This window comes from Zingiber officinale, chromosome 6B, assembly GCF_018446385.1.
Source record: "Zingiber officinale cultivar Zhangliang chromosome 6B, Zo_v1.1, whole genome shotgun sequence".
Lineage (NCBI taxonomy): Eukaryota > Viridiplantae > Streptophyta > Magnoliopsida > Zingiberales > Zingiberaceae > Zingiber > Zingiber officinale.
In genome coordinates this window covers 92,042,125-92,060,566 of record NC_055996.1, presented here as the reverse complement: position 1 = coordinate 92,060,566, position 18,442 = coordinate 92,042,125, and the positions used below count along the sequence as shown (strand labels likewise).

At 37.0% G+C, this 18,442-nt stretch overlaps 1 protein-coding gene and 1 long non-coding RNA gene across 2 annotated transcripts; one reads left to right on the top strand and one right to left on the bottom strand.

Annotated features, from left to right (window-relative positions):
• Positions 1–3,057: 3,057 nt before the first annotated feature.
• On the bottom strand, positions 3,058–4,343 carry LOC121990415. Its single transcript, XR_006114591.1, has 3 exons — positions 4,286–4,343; positions 3,170–3,250; positions 3,058–3,068 (listed from the first exon to the last, which is right to left on the bottom strand). It is a non-coding gene; the product is annotated as an uncharacterized LOC121990415 (long non-coding RNA).
• Positions 4,344–12,351: 8,008 nt separating this feature from the next.
• Positions 12,352–18,037, top strand: LOC121990414 (uracil phosphoribosyltransferase-like). The gene is made up of 11 exons (XM_042544547.1): positions 12,352–12,607; positions 12,689–12,767; positions 13,679–13,737; positions 14,894–14,971; positions 15,109–15,190; positions 15,613–15,661; positions 16,451–16,512; positions 17,263–17,330; positions 17,420–17,475; positions 17,546–17,593; positions 17,683–18,037. Exons 1-11 carry the CDS (start codon positions 12,569–12,571, stop codon positions 17,732–17,734), a joined length of 672 nt encoding a protein of 223 aa, XP_042400481.1. The 5' UTR covers positions 12,352–12,568; the 3' UTR covers positions 17,735–18,037.
• Positions 18,038–18,442: the final 405 nt, after the last annotated feature.

Below are 18,442 nucleotides of genomic sequence, written 5' to 3'. Positions count from 1 at the left end.
AATAATTATCTTCATTAAATCTCACTTGAGTCTAACTCAAGTCTCCTCACTTGAGTCTAATTCACTTGAGTCTAACTTAAGTCTAATTCAATTAAGTCTTACTCAATTAATCCTCATGCAATTCAAATTCAATGAATCACTATTTCATTAATTCAAATTGACTCTTTGAGTCTAATTTGAATTAGACTTAATCCAACAATTAGATCCAATTGAGTCCAATTCGAATTAGACTTAATCCAATGATTCATCATATAAACCCATCTCTAAATCTACTTGTCACTACAACAAAAATATTAAAAGACAACGGTTAAAAATCGTTGTCGTAGGCTATTTAAAAACGTTGTAATTGGCAGTGTTGTTAAATGTGCGGTAAAAGACAATGGTTTAAAACCGTTGTCTTTGATCACATTAGACAACAGTCATGCAACGGATTTAAAGCGTTGTCTTTTAATACCAATGACAACAGTTCTGCAACATATAAAATCGTTGTAATTGCCAGTTTTGCAATAATTTTGATTGCAGATATGCTTTTGACAACAAATACACTGTTGTCTTTCTTCCAAATTTAGTTTTAAACCATTGTCTTTGCATACTTTTCACAACGGTTAAAAAATTGTTGTCTATGTTGATTAGAAAATGCATCACGAATAGATAAAATAATTTTTTGCACACAAACCTGTACAACATATATACATTCACAAAATCATTGTCAACATATATACATTCAGTTGCGTTTTATACATCTTGTCTCAACCAAAAACTGGTACAACATATATGTACATTCACTTAAGTTAAGTTTATAAACTTCTACAATTACTACAAGCTAAGCTATCCAAACATGACCATAAGTTCATGACAACCACAAAATTAAGTTTATCAAACCACAACCATGCAAATTAACTTATCCGTTTCTGAATAGATCAAGTGATCAGGATGTGCAACAATCTTCACGTACTGGTCCTTTTTCTGCATACAAAACTTCATAGACTTAGCTTGCAAACCCAGCTTTATCCCTTTTCTGAAAATAAACGTCCTGGAGATTACTTTCCTTCAGGATGAAAAGAAGAAAAAAAATATTAATATGATGTGCTAGATTTCTAAAGAAGAAAGAGGGGTCATTTCTTACCTCCTAATAAGTTGAGACTTAGCCAATATCCATGATCATGATAGAGGTTTGAATACTTAAATTTAGTCCCTCAAGTTTCATTTGAATCAATGAAACCTTTGGTATTTGGTTAAGTACTCACTATGGTCCTTCTCCAGACCGAACCTGGATTCGGAAGCTTGACCCATTATTTCATTGAACTACATGAGTTAAAAAAACAAAAAACACAACAGAAGCTAAAATGTTAAAAGACAACATATTTTATTTATGAATATGCAAAGATATGATAATTTAGGTTTTACCTTTATGTTTTGCATCAGTCGTTGACCTTATGTAGGGCAACACCGAAACAACTTCCAAGTAAATTGCAAGTGCTAACAATGGACAAGGCACAATCTACAATTATAGAAAAAAATCATTAGATCTTGTAAAAACAATCATATAAATAAAAGAAATGTTTATTAGATCTTGTAAAAACATGCAAGTTATTTATGATCAAATGAGACAAGTTTCAAAATCTTGGGCAATTCACTTCAGCAGGTTAAAACTGGAACCAGTCACTAATCTTGTCTGGTAGGATTGGATGGACTCTAGTTAACCTAAAATTTTCACAAGTTTAACTTGGAAAGAATAGTCAAACCTTCAAATGAAACCAAAGTCCAGATTTTTCAATACAGAGGTCCTAACAATTTATAAGGTATGGCACAAATCACGAAAAAACTTAAGAGCACTGCCCAACTTACCCACAGATATCGCAGTTGTACTCCTCTTATATTTGTACATTTGGACATAGAATAGGATATCTCAATTACAATATTAATCATTGGAGAACTAAAATATTAGTTATGTATATATAAACAAGTACTTACACATGAGAAAGGGAATGAACAAGCTCCTGCAGGAAATCAGTAATAAATCCATTCTCATCCATTAGCACATGGTAATGAGTGGGTCGGGTTGTACCCTATGAAATTACAAACACCAATATAAGAAAAACTTGAATTACTTATAGCTCTTGAAATATTGAATTTATTTAGACAAATGACAGAATTTAATCCACAAAGCAAGTTCCTGTCAAGAACATTGATAATTTAATTTTGAAAATATACCTAGTAATTCACAAAGCAGGTACTTGTAAAAAAGAAAGCACCCAAATAAAATCCACACCGACCAAGAATGCTAAAAATTTATAAATGTAAAGGCTTTAAATAGAGTACAACTTTTGAAACACAGAGCTTACAATCATGCCAGCATTAGAGCACATGTAGAAGTCATAATTCCTTGGATGATAAATTTGGTTAAAAATAATTGTCCCTGCATTTAAAAATCCATGGGAAAAAAGTAATGTCAAAACATACAATGCGCTTCATATTTGTGCATTTGCACATGTCATGTATGAGGCTTGAAACATCACGTCGAGCTAAAAAATTAACAATAACCCAACGGGTGATTTGAGACGGCTCCATCAATTTCTGAAAGAGGTATATATTTTAACTACAATAATAAACTCATTGAAAGCAAAAAAAAAAACACCTTTTAGTTAAAATTCCATCTCCCCCTTGATGGAATAAAGTCCTCTCCATTGCCAACTCTGAGCTGTAGCATTTGCTTTTGTCATAAATAACCTCAAATAATACGTAAAAATATAAATACAAAACATAAAATCATACCCGAGGAGGTTGCAATACTATGCCTTCTATTTGAGTAAAAGCAGTGGCAATGCTAACGCTACATGCATGTAGGAGTGGGTGAGCATCATAATTATTGAATCTCAAAGCCTATCTATCATCCAAGGATAAGCATGAAAAAACAACATACATGTCATACCAACAAAACCAATCTTAAAGATCGACACATACCTCACTGAGGACACTTATTCATTCATAAGGCTTCAGCCTTGACTTTTCCACCAGGGAAGCTTGTTGAAATGTTGACAGTGATTTGGCATATCTTTGCAGTGAAACTAAGGAGCAGAACTGAATAGTTTACCAAATTTGTCAGGATAAAAATAAAGGTTATTTCAAAAAAAAATTTTAAAAAGTGAAGTAGAATGAGCTCAAAAACCTCAAGGGGCACATATGATGGTCCTTTTGGTTTTCCAACATTTAAGCAAGGAAAATCAGCAGAGTAACACAATTGAATTCTCTGTTGTCACAGAAAATAATCATAAACAATTACTTCAATTGTATATGAATTTTCATTTCCATTTCTCAAAGGAAGGAAGCAAGACCAATTCCAATCTTGAGGCAGATACAACACCATTATACAAACACTAATGGTTTTCAGAAAGCAAGATTAGTTCCAAACATAAGCAGAGAAAAAGGAGAATTCTGCAGTTGCAAGCAATAAATTCTTATCGCCAAAGGAAGAAACACAGAAGTTGTGCAAACTCACATTTATATAAAAGCAGCTTCTCCTAGTTCTTAAAATAATGCTTCATTACATATGCTTCAAAAATTCAAAGATTCTTATAAACCAATTGATTGTAAAATGCTGACAAATAATGAAACAACACAACCTGGAAAAACTCACATTTCATCTTTGCAAGCCTTGTCACTTACCCCAATGATTTTAAATATGTTTAATAAAATTATTTTTTTAAAAAAAATCACTTTTCCAAACAAAACCTAGGTGAGACATACCTTTCGCTCATCCTCATTGCCTCCATGTTCTTACTCATAATTGTTGCCATCCTCACTGCCTCCATGTCCTAACTCAAGGAAGTAGGAAGCCGGTACACTTTTTAAGGTTAGATGAGACAAGAAGGCTTATTCATTTGTTACAAAGTTGTTCAGCTGTTCCTCTAAAGGAAGGTGAAGCGAAACCATCACAATCAAATGCTTCCTCCGTTTGCATCTATGAATTAATTGTAGCAACTTGAGTAAAAACCTTTCTTGAAAAAATCAAAGAGTTGCTAATCAATTCACAGATCAAATAGAGATCCAAGAAATCTCAGAACTTCTTGTTTTTAAAGCAAACAGAACATGAAGTCAAAGGTTTTCTTTAGTTTTGATTGCAATCTTAGATTAATACGATTGCCTAAGGAAAAGGGAAAACAAAATTGAAATAGGAAGAGGTTGTTTGGCGAGATCAAAGATTATTCGATCTGTGAACATGTACAAAGAACAGCAATAAAGCAATTTGGGGTAGAAAATTTGAGATCGGCATATAATCAAACACCTTTGATGCATCTTGTTAGTTACCAGCACTGGTCCATCTCCCACGTCCGCGGCTGGCGTCGGTCGGCGTAGAAGGAATACGACGATCAGGAAGAATGGAACGACCTCCATCTCCGATCGGCGACGAGGACCTGACTCGAGTTGACCTGACTCGAGTTGTGTTTTGATGTTTGACGATGTTTGACGAGTAGAGAGTTGTATTCTTGATGTTTGACAAGAATAGGTGTTTGGGAGATTGTAGGTGCAACCTTAGGTCAAGGTTGACCTGATTCGGGAAAAGTCCAAGTATGGAGACTTGGCACGGGGAAAGTCCAAGTATGGAGACTTGGCACGGAGAAGTCCAAGCAGGGAGCTTGGCACGAAGGAAAGTCCTAACTGGGATGTTAGGCAGTTGGAAAGTCCTGGTGAGTGAAGCCAGGCAGTGAGAAAGTTCTAACTGGGATGTTAGGCAGTGTGAAAATCCTGGTGAGTGAAGCCAGGCAAGGGAAAATCCAGATGGATCAGGGATGATCGGACATCTGGTGTTGAGGAAAGTCCAAGTAGGTCAAAGGGATTGACCGGACACTTGGCGGGGAATTCTAGCAGGTCAAGGGAGTGACCAGATGCTAGGAATGAAGTACCAACAGGTCGAGGTTGACCGAATGTTGGTTTGGAAGGCTTGGGATTTGGTTTGGGCAAAAACCAAGTCACTAGTTATCTGATCGGTCTGGTGACCGATCAGGAGCTTCCCTGATCGGTCGTGGCGACCGATCAGGAGACGATGTCGCGGAAGGAAGAGAGAGTTGGGATCGGTCTGTGGACCGATCCAGCTGTGGCCTGATCGGTCCACAGACCGATCAGAGTACGCACAGAAGGGATCTGTGCACTGACTGATCGGTCTGGGGACCGATCAGCACAGGGCCTGATCGGTCCCCACGACCGATCAGGCAAGCCCCAGACTGATCAGGCTGAAGCCTGATCGGTCCAGGTCCTAGCCGTTGCGTAGCAACGGCTAGTTTCTGCTGTGTCTTCTTCGCAGGTTATAAAAGGAGTTCAAGGGTTTCTACAGTGAACTCTTCTTCCTTTTTCTGTTCCTGGTTGCTGCTACTGTTTCTCTAGAGCTTTGCTGAGCTCTCATTGTGCTGAAGCTTCGGGTGAGCTTTTGTGCTGGTTTTCTAGCGATTCTAGGAGCCGTGAAGCTGCTGCTTCATCAACAAACTCCGACAAGAAGGCAAGCAAGTGTTGTTCACATTTCTGTTAGTCTTGTTCTTCTTGTTCTATTTTGTTGTACTCCTTATTACTGTTGCAAAGGATTTGTGGTGAGGTTTCTCCACCCAGAAGGAGTTTTCATTAGTCGGTTCTCCGGGGTTTCATCCACCGACGGATTGATAGGCTTCGTCCACCTTACGGACACGCCGAGGAGTAGGAGCCCTAATCTCCGAACCTCGTTACATCCTTGTGTTAAGGTTTGGTTTTCTTCTCTTTCGTTTCTTTGTTGTATTTTCCGCTGCGCTAACCCTAGTTTGTAGAAAGAAACGGAAGATTTGGGGTCGGCTATTCACACCCCCTCTCTAGCCGAGTACGAACGATCCTAACACAAAGAACAGCAATAAAGCAATTTGGGGTAGAAAATTTGAGATCGGCATATAATCAAACACCTTTGATGCATCTTGTTAGTTACCAGCACTGGTCCATCTCCCACGTCCGCGGCTGGCGTCGGTCGGCGTAGAAGGAATACGACGATCAGGAAGAATGGAACGACCTCCATCTCCGATCGGCGACGAGGACCCCTCGATCATACTCGGTGCGCTTGTCCGGGTCGGAGAGCGTCTCGTAGGCCGCGTGGATCTACATGAACTCGTCAGCCGGTCCGCGGCAACCACCGCGTTCGAGTGGCATACGCCGGCGAGCCTCCAGTAAGCCACCATGATCTCGAGCCCCGATGTGGCAGCGGCGACGCCAAGCACGTCGTACAGAGTGCTGGGGCTGAGGGTGAAGTCGGGGCACCAAAACGACAGTGCGAACGGGAATCTGGCGATGGCGATGAGCAGAGGGGGAAAGAGGAGGAGGGAGCCCCTAAAATCCCTCCTCTCACCTCTTCTGAAGGTTTCGGTAGGAAGGTCGGGGGGGGAGAGAGAGAGAGATCGTATGAGGAGAGGGGTTTAGGGTTCGGGAAGGCTAAGGGGGAAAATAGGGTTCCAAAAAATTTTCGGAGGGAATGCAAAACACTGCCACAACAAAAACTGTGAAGGGAAAAAACGGCGAAAGAAAAAAGTCAAAGACAACGGTTTTAATAAACCGTTATCTTTGACCCCCTAAGAAAGCGCTTAAAGACAACAGTTTTAGAAAACCATTGTAAAATGTGTTGTTGATTTTACAAAAAGTCGCTCAACGACAACAGTTTTTACAAAACTGTTGTCTTTTGTTTTTTTTGAAAGCTCAAAGACAACGGTTTTGTCAAAAACTGTTGTCTTTAACCAAATTAACAACACTTCCTTCTAAAGCCATTGTCGTAGGGGTGTTGTCTTTTAACATTTTTGTTGTAGTGTGTTCTTTGTGTATGTGACCCAATAGGTTCTCATAACATTGGCAATGTACCCAAATCAACATTTAGATACATAAGCAATGAGTGACATCTAGCAAGGCATCATTGCTACCCAAGTGACGAGAAGGTCAAGATCCGACCTAACCTGTCTGTGGCTATTATCTTGTATGATTTGGTCCCTCTATCCTTGATATCTAGATTGATCAATGAGGCATAAACCGTGTCATCCTCTTATCAACCTTTGTGTTTCTTGATCTCTAAGTAGACACACTCAATCAAATAAGCTCAATATCTCATATTGACTCATTTGAACATGACCATGCTTTTCTTGTATCCTACTAATCAAGGGGCCCACAAATATCGCTTCTGTTATATGGAAGGGATAGATCCCATCTGCATCACTCACATCCCTCCGCATAATTCATTGCATACTCAGTGATCGACTTTATTGTCCGCCTTGTTACAGGTGACATTTGTCGATACCAAAGTATATAACTCCTTATGTAGGGAACTATAGTGACTTCAGGTCTAAGGACTATTCATACCAATAGTCAGATAAGAATGTTTATGACACTCATATAACAATCTATGAAACATTCTCATAGCGGGTCATGTTGGAGTGTATACTGAGAGCCTAAGCTTTGTAAACATTCATTATGAATAAAGAATCACATTTGGTCTAATTATCTACATTTGTTTGTAGTTGTTCATTTAATTTATATTGTAGATAACATAGTATGTGGTGTCACATATAGAAGATGATGTTATCAGTACCTTATAAATTATAAACAGTAGCTCACGACCAGAATGGAAAGGAACAAACCATTAGAAAGTCGTAGTGTAATTAGGTATTAGTTTATCTTGACTATATAATTACACTAGTACACTCAGAGTGTATTGAGTAGGACCATTTGAGGTCGTTCCTTTTATACTGACTTTATAAAGGAACAAAGACCTCAGTTATTATGGAAGTGTGTGCTCTTAATCCTAATATAATAACAAGCACATATGTTTGATATTTATTTCTTTAATTTATCAATGGGTGAGATTTAGTTCGATGAATCAATAAACCCGATAAATTGGGAAATGGTATCACTCATAGTGTGTGTTGTTGATTATAGAAGGAAACTGTGTCCTAGTGATACTAGGTTGATAATGTCCTCAAGAGGAGCTCATAAAGATTGTCATGTTAAATCCTGCAGGTGGACTTAGTCCGACATGATAATAAGGTTGAGTGGTACTACTCTTGGACTTAGATATTAATTAAATGAGTTGTCAGTAACTCACTTAATTAGTGGACATTCGATATCTTAAACACAGGGAGACTAACACACTCATAATAAGAAGGAGCCCAAAAATGTAATTTGGGATTGGTGCGGTAGTTCAATGATAGTTCTCTAGTGGAATGAATTATCATTGATAAAATTAAGTTGTGTGTTCGGGGCGAACACGGGATGCTTAATTTTATCGGGAGACCAAAACCAATTCCTCCTCTCGGTCCCTATCGTAGCCTCTTATTTATAGAGTACTATACCCACATATACCCACCTTTTATACCCACCTAAAGGGGGCCGGCCTAAGCTTGGGTTTAAGGTGGCCGGCCCTAGCTTGAACCCAAGCTAGTAGGGCCGGCCATAATTAAATAAAAAAGAAATTTAATTTTAGATTTTATTATTATGTGGAAGATATATTTTAAAGAGAATTAAAATTAAAATATCTCTCTTGTAAAAGTTTTACAAAAGATTAAAGAAAGAGATTAGATCTCTTTCCTTATTTGTAGATTGGAGAGTTTTTATTTTCTCTTTAAAATTATTCACATGTTAATAAAATTAAAATTATAGATATTTCCTTTTATTAACCATGAAGAGATTTTTAAAGAAAAATTTTATTTTTTAAAATTTCTGGAAACAAATAAGGAAAGTTTTAATTGTTGATTAAAACTTGTCCAATTTGTTTCCTCTTGATGTGCCGCCATCATTGTTTAATTGGGGAAATATTATTTTATTTTTCTCAATTAAATCATGTCAAGGAAATTAAGGAAAATTTGTTGTAATTAAATTTCCTAATTTACCTAGGCCAAGGAATATAAAAGAAGGGTGAGGGTGCCTTCACAAGACACAACATCTATTATTCCTCTCCTCTTTTGCTCCTGTGGCTGGCCATCATCTCCTTCTCTTCCTCTTGTGGTGGCGAACCTCTCCCTCTCCTTGGAGTTCTTGTGGTGGCGGATACTACTTGGAGAAGAAGAAGAAGAAGGAGAAAGCTAGCATATCTTGGAGCTTGGTTAGTATGTTGTTGTTCCTCCTTGGTGAAGTTTCCCTTTTTGGCCGAACCTTGCTTGGAGGAGAAGAAGGTGGTTGGTGGTTTCTCATCTTGGAAGATCGTTGCCCACACAACGTCCGAGGTTAGAAGAGGAATACGGTAGAAGATCAAGAGGTTTTTCTACAAGGTATAACTAGTAATTTCTATTTCCGCATCATGCTAGTTATTTATGGAAATAATACCAAATACAAGAGGCTTACGTTCTAGTATTTCGAATATGGTTTTTCGAAGTTGTGTTCTTTTGTTTCTTTCTTTTCCTTGTGATTTGATTGTTCTCTTTGGTTAACCTAAAGTTATTTTAGGAAATTAAATATTAGCTTTCTATTAAAGGTTTTGTCTAGTCGGTGGTGGTTGCTCCCATATCCAAGAAGGCCATGTGCCTCGCCATGTCAGTACTGGGAACCTTTTATGGAAATTGATATTTAATGGAATTAATAACTTAAGGAGACTTGGGTCGAACGTGTTAAGTTCCGCAGGAGATCCAAGTCAAAACCTAAAAGAACAAATAGATTAAGTTTTGGATCAAACGTGTTAAGTTCCGCAGGAGATCCAAAATTTAATTTAAAAGAACACATGGTAGCTAGGAAAAGGTTCAGACCTTTGTACAAAATTTTTGTACAATGGAACCTATAGGCTTTCCGAGTAGCAACCAACAGGTCATTCAGTATATATTCTCTAATACATACTCATGTGTCAACCTGATTTCTCATATCCATGACTTGTGAGATCAAGTCATCCGTTGGCCTACATGCTAGTCTCAATGCATTAATATTGTTCTTGTATATTAATACTCGACTAGGAATAGTTAAGAGTAGTGTTCTCTACAATATCTCACTATCAATTCAACCAATTGATATACTGTAGATACCTGCTACCCAAGAACATTATTATACTTATTCAATTGGCACTGAACTGAAATAAATATAATAACTAAATTTGCCTTTTTTTAATAATGATATATGATACAAAATGAGCCATTTACAATCATCTCATAATTGGTACTAGAGATAATACTAACAACTTCCTCATCTTCCTTCTCCTCCTCAGATGTTGAACAAGTGTCAACATTCGATTAGTCCTCCTCCTCTTAGACCAATGAGCCCTTCTCCTTGGACTCCTCCACTTCTTGGAGTTTTGTAGGATCTTCATGAAATGCAATGATCTTTTTTCAAAGATCACTTGCATTCTCGTAATTACCTACACTCAAGAACAAGTTAAGAGGCAATAAATTCAATATAATTTTCATTACCTCATTATCCGTCTCTGATTGCTCCCTTTGCTCCTCGGTCAAATACCAAGGTCGAAAATACTTCCTCTTCTTATCTGTTGGAGTCTTGAATGGTTCTTCCAAAGCCATCCAATGATTTCACTCCATTTGGAACCAAATCTCCAACCGCTTCCTCCAATACTTGAAATCATCCTTCTTGTATGGAGGTGGGATCCGAATATCCCATCCAAGAGGTCCTTCGGACTTCATCTTCCTCTAGCGCCTTGCTCCCTCGGGGATTAATCCGTAGAAGAGCGACTTGCTCTGATATCACTTGTTGGGACCTTGACATCCATTAGAGGGGGGGGGGGTGTGAATAGCGTCTCACCAAAACGTCGTTTCCTACAATTGTCAGTACGTAGCGGAATACAAAATAAACTAACAAATACAAAGACAAACCCAATGACACGTTGATTTAACATGGTTCGGAGATAAAGCTCCTACTTCACGGCTGTCCGTAAGGTGGACAATCCCGATTCGTCGATGGATGACTCCTCGGAAAACCTCCGACTAGATCACGTAGCTCCTTGTGGGTGGAGAAACCTCACCACAACTCACACAAGCACACTTGGGATGCTAGGGCACTTGGAAGACTACTAATAGGGGTTAATCACCTCTATTTTGTCAACTTTACCAAAGCACCCCCAAGCTCTATTAAATAGAGATCGGGAGAATTAAGTTGTTTTCCTGCTACTAGTCGACTGGTAAAAATACTAGTCGACTGATCCTAAGTGGAATTCGACCATTGCAGGCCAACGACTCGATACCAGTCGACTGATAAAAGTATCAGTCGACTTCTCCACATGGATTGAGCGAACAAAGGTATTACGTTCGCTACCAGTAGATTGATGAAAACAGCAATCAGCTGCTACACTAATTGTTACAACCCTGCTACAGTAACTCTACAATAAAATCATAAACTTAGGATTTTAACCCTCGAGTACATTCACTTAGCACTCGTCCTTGCCTGACCACCTAGATCTAGCCTTCTTGCCTCCTCCATTAGCCTTGCGTCCTTCAAATGCTTCCTTATCCTTCACACTTTGCCTTTAAAAGTTTCCTTTGACCTTGTCATTATTGTCAGGTATTCCTTTGCCAAGAGGTCGCACCTCTAGGACTTCAACCTTTGCTAAGTCACATTTGGACTTACATTGTCAAGACTACATACTTGGACTTGCACTGTCAAGACTCCTTTTGAACTTTTCTTCTTTGCCAATATCGCACTTGGACTTTCCTTGTTGTACATGTATTCTGCACACTCACAATGCATATCAAATACAATAATAAATGTAACTTAAACTTTTGCCCAAACATCAAAACCTGACGCACTTAGATTGCTCCAACAGAATATAGTATATTTTTTTTATCAAATTGAGCACGACTCTTTTTTTCACTTAACTATTCTATTGGTATATTCAATTCTAGTTAAATGATGATAAATTTAGAAGAAATTATACCATTATTTTTATAGAACATAATTACTCATTAATTTTTATAGGTACAAAAAAAAAATCTAAAATGAGATAGAATTTTTTCTAAATTCAGTACAATTTAACTAGAATCAAGTATATCAATCGATTGATTAGGTTGGAAAAAAATCGTGCTCAATTTGATAAAAATATACTAGATTTTAATTTAAATATAATGTATTTAGGAGGAATTATATCTTATTTTAGATTTTTTTTTATATAAAAAATAAAGATAATTAGGTACATCGATGTGTATTAGGGAGTTAAAAAAAAAATTTATAAGGAGTGGGAATAAATTTTTCCTTGTCCATAGACTGAGGAGAAAGTGTATTAAAAGATATCTTAGGATAATTTACAGATATTTTAATAATAAAATAATTTTTGTTGAAGGATATATTAAAAAAATGGTAAATATTAAGGGCGGTTTTCAAAAGTACCCTTTATTATTCTCTCCCGCGCCCCCTCTCCTTTATTATTGTGGCCTGGGTTCTTTCGCCGCCCTTTTTATTCGGGGATGCGATCGAATCGAATGCGAGGGCTCAGCTCAGCGATTTGATCGCCCCTCCTCCTCCTCCTTCTCCTCACGCCGCCGCCGCCGCCGCCGCCGCCGCCGCCTCCTCTGAAACCCTAGTCTCTCAATTCCTATCCCCTTCATAGATCTCCTCCCGGCTTCTTCCACTCGCTAGCAGAGGCGTCGACCCGATGCAGAGGGACGCCGTTACCAGTGGGTTCGCCGATATGGTACGTGTTATCGCCTCCTTTTCTTCCCTACGATCTTAATTCGAATGTTGTTCTTCTTTGTCTTGATGAAGAATGGTGCAGGTTCATGTGCCTTCGCATCCCCTGATTAAGCACTGGGTATCCGTGCTTAGGGACGAGGAGACTCCGTGTGCCGCCTTTAGTGAGTTGTCCTCAAATTTCATTTTGGATATATCTATGTGAAGATTCAGAGTTTCTCTTGATTGATATGTTGGAATGTTGATTCCTTTTTTACGTCGGTGATCTGTATATGGACTATTTCTTCATTGCATACCTTTCTATATTGTGAAGATAACTAAATTTAACACTCTCCACTCTGGATATGATCCTCGTAGCCCTATAGTTCTTCCTTTTTGCCGAGTGTTCCTAGAGTTTCTATGATGCAGAAATGCTGCTATAGTTGACCAACTTTTTATAAAATCTCTCTAGTTTTAGCAGTCAAAATACTCTAATGCTTTGCAAACCCTAGCCAATGTTATAGTTGACCAAGTTTCTGTAAAATTTCTCTAGTTTTTCTGTTGTCAAAATACCTGAATGATTCACAAACTCTAATCATCTTCATCCATGATTCATAGAAAGGCAATAACTTGACTAGGGTTTGGAACGTACAGAGGAGATTTTAATGACATCGAAAATTTTGGGAGAAATTTTCCAATAGAAAGTCAAACATTGGAAATGAAATGAAGAGCTCACATGTTCTCTAAATTTATAATAAACTACGGAATATCAATAAGAAGTTACAAATTATTAAAAACACAAGAGAATTGGTGTTGGTAGTGATAGAAAATATATTCAAACGCATTTTGTTATTTGTTTTTCATATACTATGATTTAGATTAAATTTTCTAAGTTAATTTTGAGTCCTCAAATTCGCCAATTGGATTTGCTATGCAGCCATCACTATTGGTCAATACAATTTTTTGACCTATAGCCTTTGTCCTTCAGTCCATCACAGGATTTGTATTTTGACAAGCATCACTTTTTAGGCCGTGTTTGTGTTGATTCATAATGTTGATGTATTGATTATTATTTGTATCTCTTCCTTGTTGCTAGGGACCGCAATGGCTGAACTTGGTAGGCTACTCATCTATGAAGCTTCTAGAGATTGGCTGGTAGGTTAAGGAAAATGCTTATGGTGATCCTGAAATATCTAATCTTATTTTTTGAAAAAAAATCAAAAAAAGTGGTTGGCTTTGTCTTATCAAGTTAAGAGGTGGTCAACCTATGGTGGATATGAATTAATTAAATGCTAATGCTGGATCTTATTCATGAAGAAAACTTTTACAAACATATCACATTTACTGAATTGTGTTACACATGGAAATTCTTTAGTGGTTACATTTAAGGCACTTGGATTTATTATGTAAGTTAACTAGTAAACTATCAATGGTATGTATATAATAGATATATGATAAACATGTGATATTGTACATCCACAACAGATGAGATTTTTAATTGTCTTGAAAATCAATCCTCACATTCAATGACTCTCCTATAGCAATTGTTGAGGAGCAACAGGGCCAGTAGCCCATAATGATTTTCAGTGCTCTGCCAAAAAAGATTATCTAAGCTGTCTACATTCCTAGGAGCTCCAACTCTAGCAAGGCAGGGACAGACAATACTACGAGTCTCTGCTAATTTCCCTCAGTGTTGGTCCTTTATGCTGCCAAATTAAATTTGGATTCATAGCACCATGCCTGACAGCTTCTAAATATTTATTTTCAATAATGTAAATAATCTAGAGGGTTTTCACTTATTCTACAAACAATATTATTGAGATTTTATTTAGCAGCCTATCATTCGATTTCTATTTAATCTGTATGAATGCATCTAATTTAAGCATAAAGGAATTAATAAATGTGACTTCTTTCATTTCACTTATGAGAAGCTCCAGGAGGGTCCAGCTAATTGTGTAATAAAATATGTAAACATTGTCACTTATGCTTTTTAAATTTAGACTACAGCTATTAATATAGCACTAGCTCAATTCCTAACCAAATCCAGGTATCACAAATTCAATGGGTATGCATATCATTTTAATGCGAAAAAATATGAAAAATGTTAAATTGCATTTTGTTCTCAAGAGCTTATTGTTTTGTATCAGAATAATGCCACGATTTTGTAACTTTTGTTCTTCATTTTGACACTGTTATTTTTTTTCTCCAACCATTTACAGTGTATGGTTCAAATTGTTTCTTCATTTTGACACTGCTATTTTTTTCTCCAACCATTTACAATGTATGGTTCTAATTGTTTCTTCATTTGCAGCCTCTTGTCAATCGTAAGATACAAACTCCAATGGCTGTTGCTACTGCTGAATTTGTCAATCTAAATCATCCTATACTGGTATGGCATTTTTGATGTTTTTTCATATTATTCATTACATATACCATCATGCTGTTGCATAGTGTTGTTTGTACAGAAAATTGCCTTGATCTATTATATGTCATTTCATCTTTTAACTGACACTTCTCACATTGCAGATAGTTCCCATCTTAAGAGCTGGTCTTGCCCTAGCGGAGCATGCTTCATCAGTTTTACCTGCAACAAAAACCTATCACCTGGGTGAGGACAAATTCCTATGTTTCATATTGTCTGTACTATGAAACCTATTATTTTTCTTCTTGTTTCAAGAGAAAGTACCTTATGATGCCTTCACCTTGTACTTTGTGCAAGGTTTTGTGGTCAACATGATTCAATTTAATGTGTGTGGACTTCCATTTGCAATTTGACTGATTGAGTATCATTAGCAAATTTCCTTTTAATGTATAACTATTTTCCCTATGAAATGATTTGAAGTTTTAACCCAATTGAGTATCAGTAAACCTTCAAAAGATTAGTCTTTCTATTTTTTTGTGTAGATTCATCACTCAGCCAATCTAAAATATACAAAAAAACAAAAAAAAATCAGAACAGAATTTTAGAATGTTATGTTTCTATAGTTGCATGGTTATTTTGACTAATTCATAATCATTGTGCAATTGAAGGCATGTGTAGAGATGAGACGACTCTAAAACCATCTGTGTATCTCAACAAGTAAGAATTACTCTTTTTATTTCTCATATCTGAATGTTTTTGTTATTTTATTCCGTTTATTGGATCAAATTTATATCTTATCTTGGTAATGGATGCTTTTCTCTTATCCTAACCCATTCATTGCTCTTCACTTTCTAGAGCCATTAACCATAAGATACTTTTAAAAAGTTTTAAAAAATAAACATAATTAATTTTGAAGAGTGGAACATCTGATATTGCTTTTAAAAGGCTGTTCATTTTCTAAAATATTTCTGGGCCAAGGAAAGTTTATTCTGCAATGTATGTGCATATATATACCAAACAAAAGAATTCCATGATTTTGTTTCCGGCGCATAAGCTTGACATAGCTTCTCATGGACCTTTTTTAGTTGAGGTCTCTTTTATCCATTCCAGAGTAACATGGAAAGAGAACTTCCCAATCCCTTACTTTTTTTTAGATTTGTATTCTCTTCTTTTGACTTAAAGTGCAATGAAACCCATGAATTGATTACAGTTATTCATCAGAATAACAATCTAAGCTATTGTTTGGCATTCCTCATCAATTAAGTATTATTTCTTATATTTTTTCAAAATTAAGTATTTATGAGGAGAAAAGAGAGACAATTACTGATTTTATTCTCTTTTTTTGGAACTCTACTTGCTTGTTTATTCTATTGAATGGGAATATTTGATATGTTCAATGATTTGTTGTGGCCCTGTTTTCTTTTCAAACAAATGTTAGCCTGACTGCATAATCTGATGACACCATCTTGCATATATTTGCTGATCCACAATCTTCTGTTCTTACAGGTTACCTGATAAATTTCCTGAAGGGGCACAGATTCTTCTTGTCGACCCAATGCTTGCAACTGGTATCTTTTTAATGTTGCAAGTATATCACTATATCTTGTAATTTTTGTGCTGCACTCCTGTGTTTATGCCCCTTATCACACCAACATTTTCAGAGCAACTGTTTTGTGTTTGTAATTTTTTATGGATAAAAAGGAGACTTTCTTGTTTAGTATGTAAAAAAATGCAACTAGTGGGTTGTAGTTGGTACCCCAACACCTGGGCTCATGACTTCTTGTTATTTATTTTCAGTGATACCAGTTAGTAGTTGGTATACCAGCTCTAAATTTCTCTCCATGTCGAAACCACTATTAAACCTATACTATTGAAGTTGCTAATAGATTAGATGTGGATCCAAGCCTTGCCTTGCAATGGAATCATGTGCCACTTCATGTCTGACTGAAGCTAACTCATGATACGAGTAACATTTATAGCATTCAATAACTGTAACATTTTTTTTTTGTACATCTAGTCAGCATATAGTTTATGGCAGCTGTACTTTCTGCCATGCCGATACTCATCTTTGCATTCCTTTGATTGCAACCAAGCATGGCCATTAGCCATTTCTGGGCACTTATTGTTAGAGAAAAAGCATTCCAAAGAAAGGGGAAATAGTGGTTCACAAAGTGGCATACTGATATGTGAACTGCATATGCAGTAGAAGAGATTAAACTTTTATTCAAATTCTCTTCATTATTCAAAACTAACGTTTACTGAATTATACTAGACCAAATCATTATCACTCACCTCTATCTGTTTCTGATCTCTTTCAGGTGGCACCGTAGTCGCAGCAATCGAGCTGCTAAATGACCGTGGTGTTGTCAACAAACAAATTACACTTGTAAATTCAAAAGGCTTACTTTTGTTTTTTTTTTCCCGATCATATGTGCATTATCTGCGTCATGTTTATCTTCGCTCACTTCATTCTAGATTTCTGCTATCGTCGCACCTCCAGCACTTCAGAAGCTTAGCGAGAGGTTTCCAGGGTAGGGCTAAATTTGTTGCCGTAACATTGCATAGATTTATTTACCTACTGACTACCTGTTTTCTTTCCAGGCTTAGTGTGTACACTGCAGTTATCGATCCCATTCTTAACGAGAAAGGGTATGCTTTATCCAAACATAATTTATGTCGTATAGTCGTGTGCCATTATTCGAATGCTTTTAACTTTCTTTTGAACTTTTCGTTGTCAGGTTCATAGTCCCCGGTTTAGGAGATGCCGGTGACCGCAGCTTTGACACTTAGAACGTCGCAATCATGGGCCTTCATTCATCCTTCGGTAGCATAACCTCTGCCTCTGTGACATTATTTCAACCTTAATATTCGATACTACACAACAGTATCTCCAGAAATCGCAAGTTGAAATCGCATGATGCCACACAGTGGTGGATGTTTAATGTTTTGATTAGGAATCATTTTATTTGGATATATTTCCCCCTTTTTTCAGAGCATATTTAAAGTTTGGCTCAGCAAATGCATGATACTTGATCAACCGTATTTAGTTTTCTGAGAACTTTACATTAACTGAACCATCTACCATGAGATGCCTTCCCATGACTGCAATTGGCTCATTATTTGGCTTGATTTATCATGAAGAACCCACGGGTGAAGAAGCCATATCCTCGTTGTTCATGGTTACGTGAATCGTAGAAGATTGCAATCAGACACAATCTGACAAACAATTCAATTTGCCACAAATTAATTTGAATATATACTCAGAAGGCATTAATTGGTCAAAATATTAACAAGTTTAATTCTCTAAACAATTGAACTACACGAGTTGAGCAAGTTGGAAAGGCTCATTGGGTTAGGTAGGCACAATAACCACTTCTCCGGCGTCAAAGAACTCCCCTCCTCAATAATGACCTCACTGGTTGCATCCCCGACGGTCTATGCCTCCTCACTGACATCCAAGTGCTCGGCTTGAGCTTCAGTTCTTTGATAGACTATGTG

Excerpts from the sequence above, each read along its gene's own strand:
- LOC121990414 (XM_042544547.1), top strand. The coding sequence starts at position 12,569 with ATGCAGAGGGACGCCGTTACCAGTGGGTTCGCCGATATG. Across the intron at positions 17,331-17,419 it reads TCAACAAACAAATTACACTT|ATTTCTGCTATCGTCGCACC; the intron begins GTAAATTCAAAA and ends ACTTCATTCTAG. Across the intron at positions 17,476-17,545 it reads CTTAGCGAGAGGTTTCCAGG|GCTTAGTGTGTACACTGCAG; the intron begins GTAGGGCTAAAT and ends TTTTCTTTCCAG.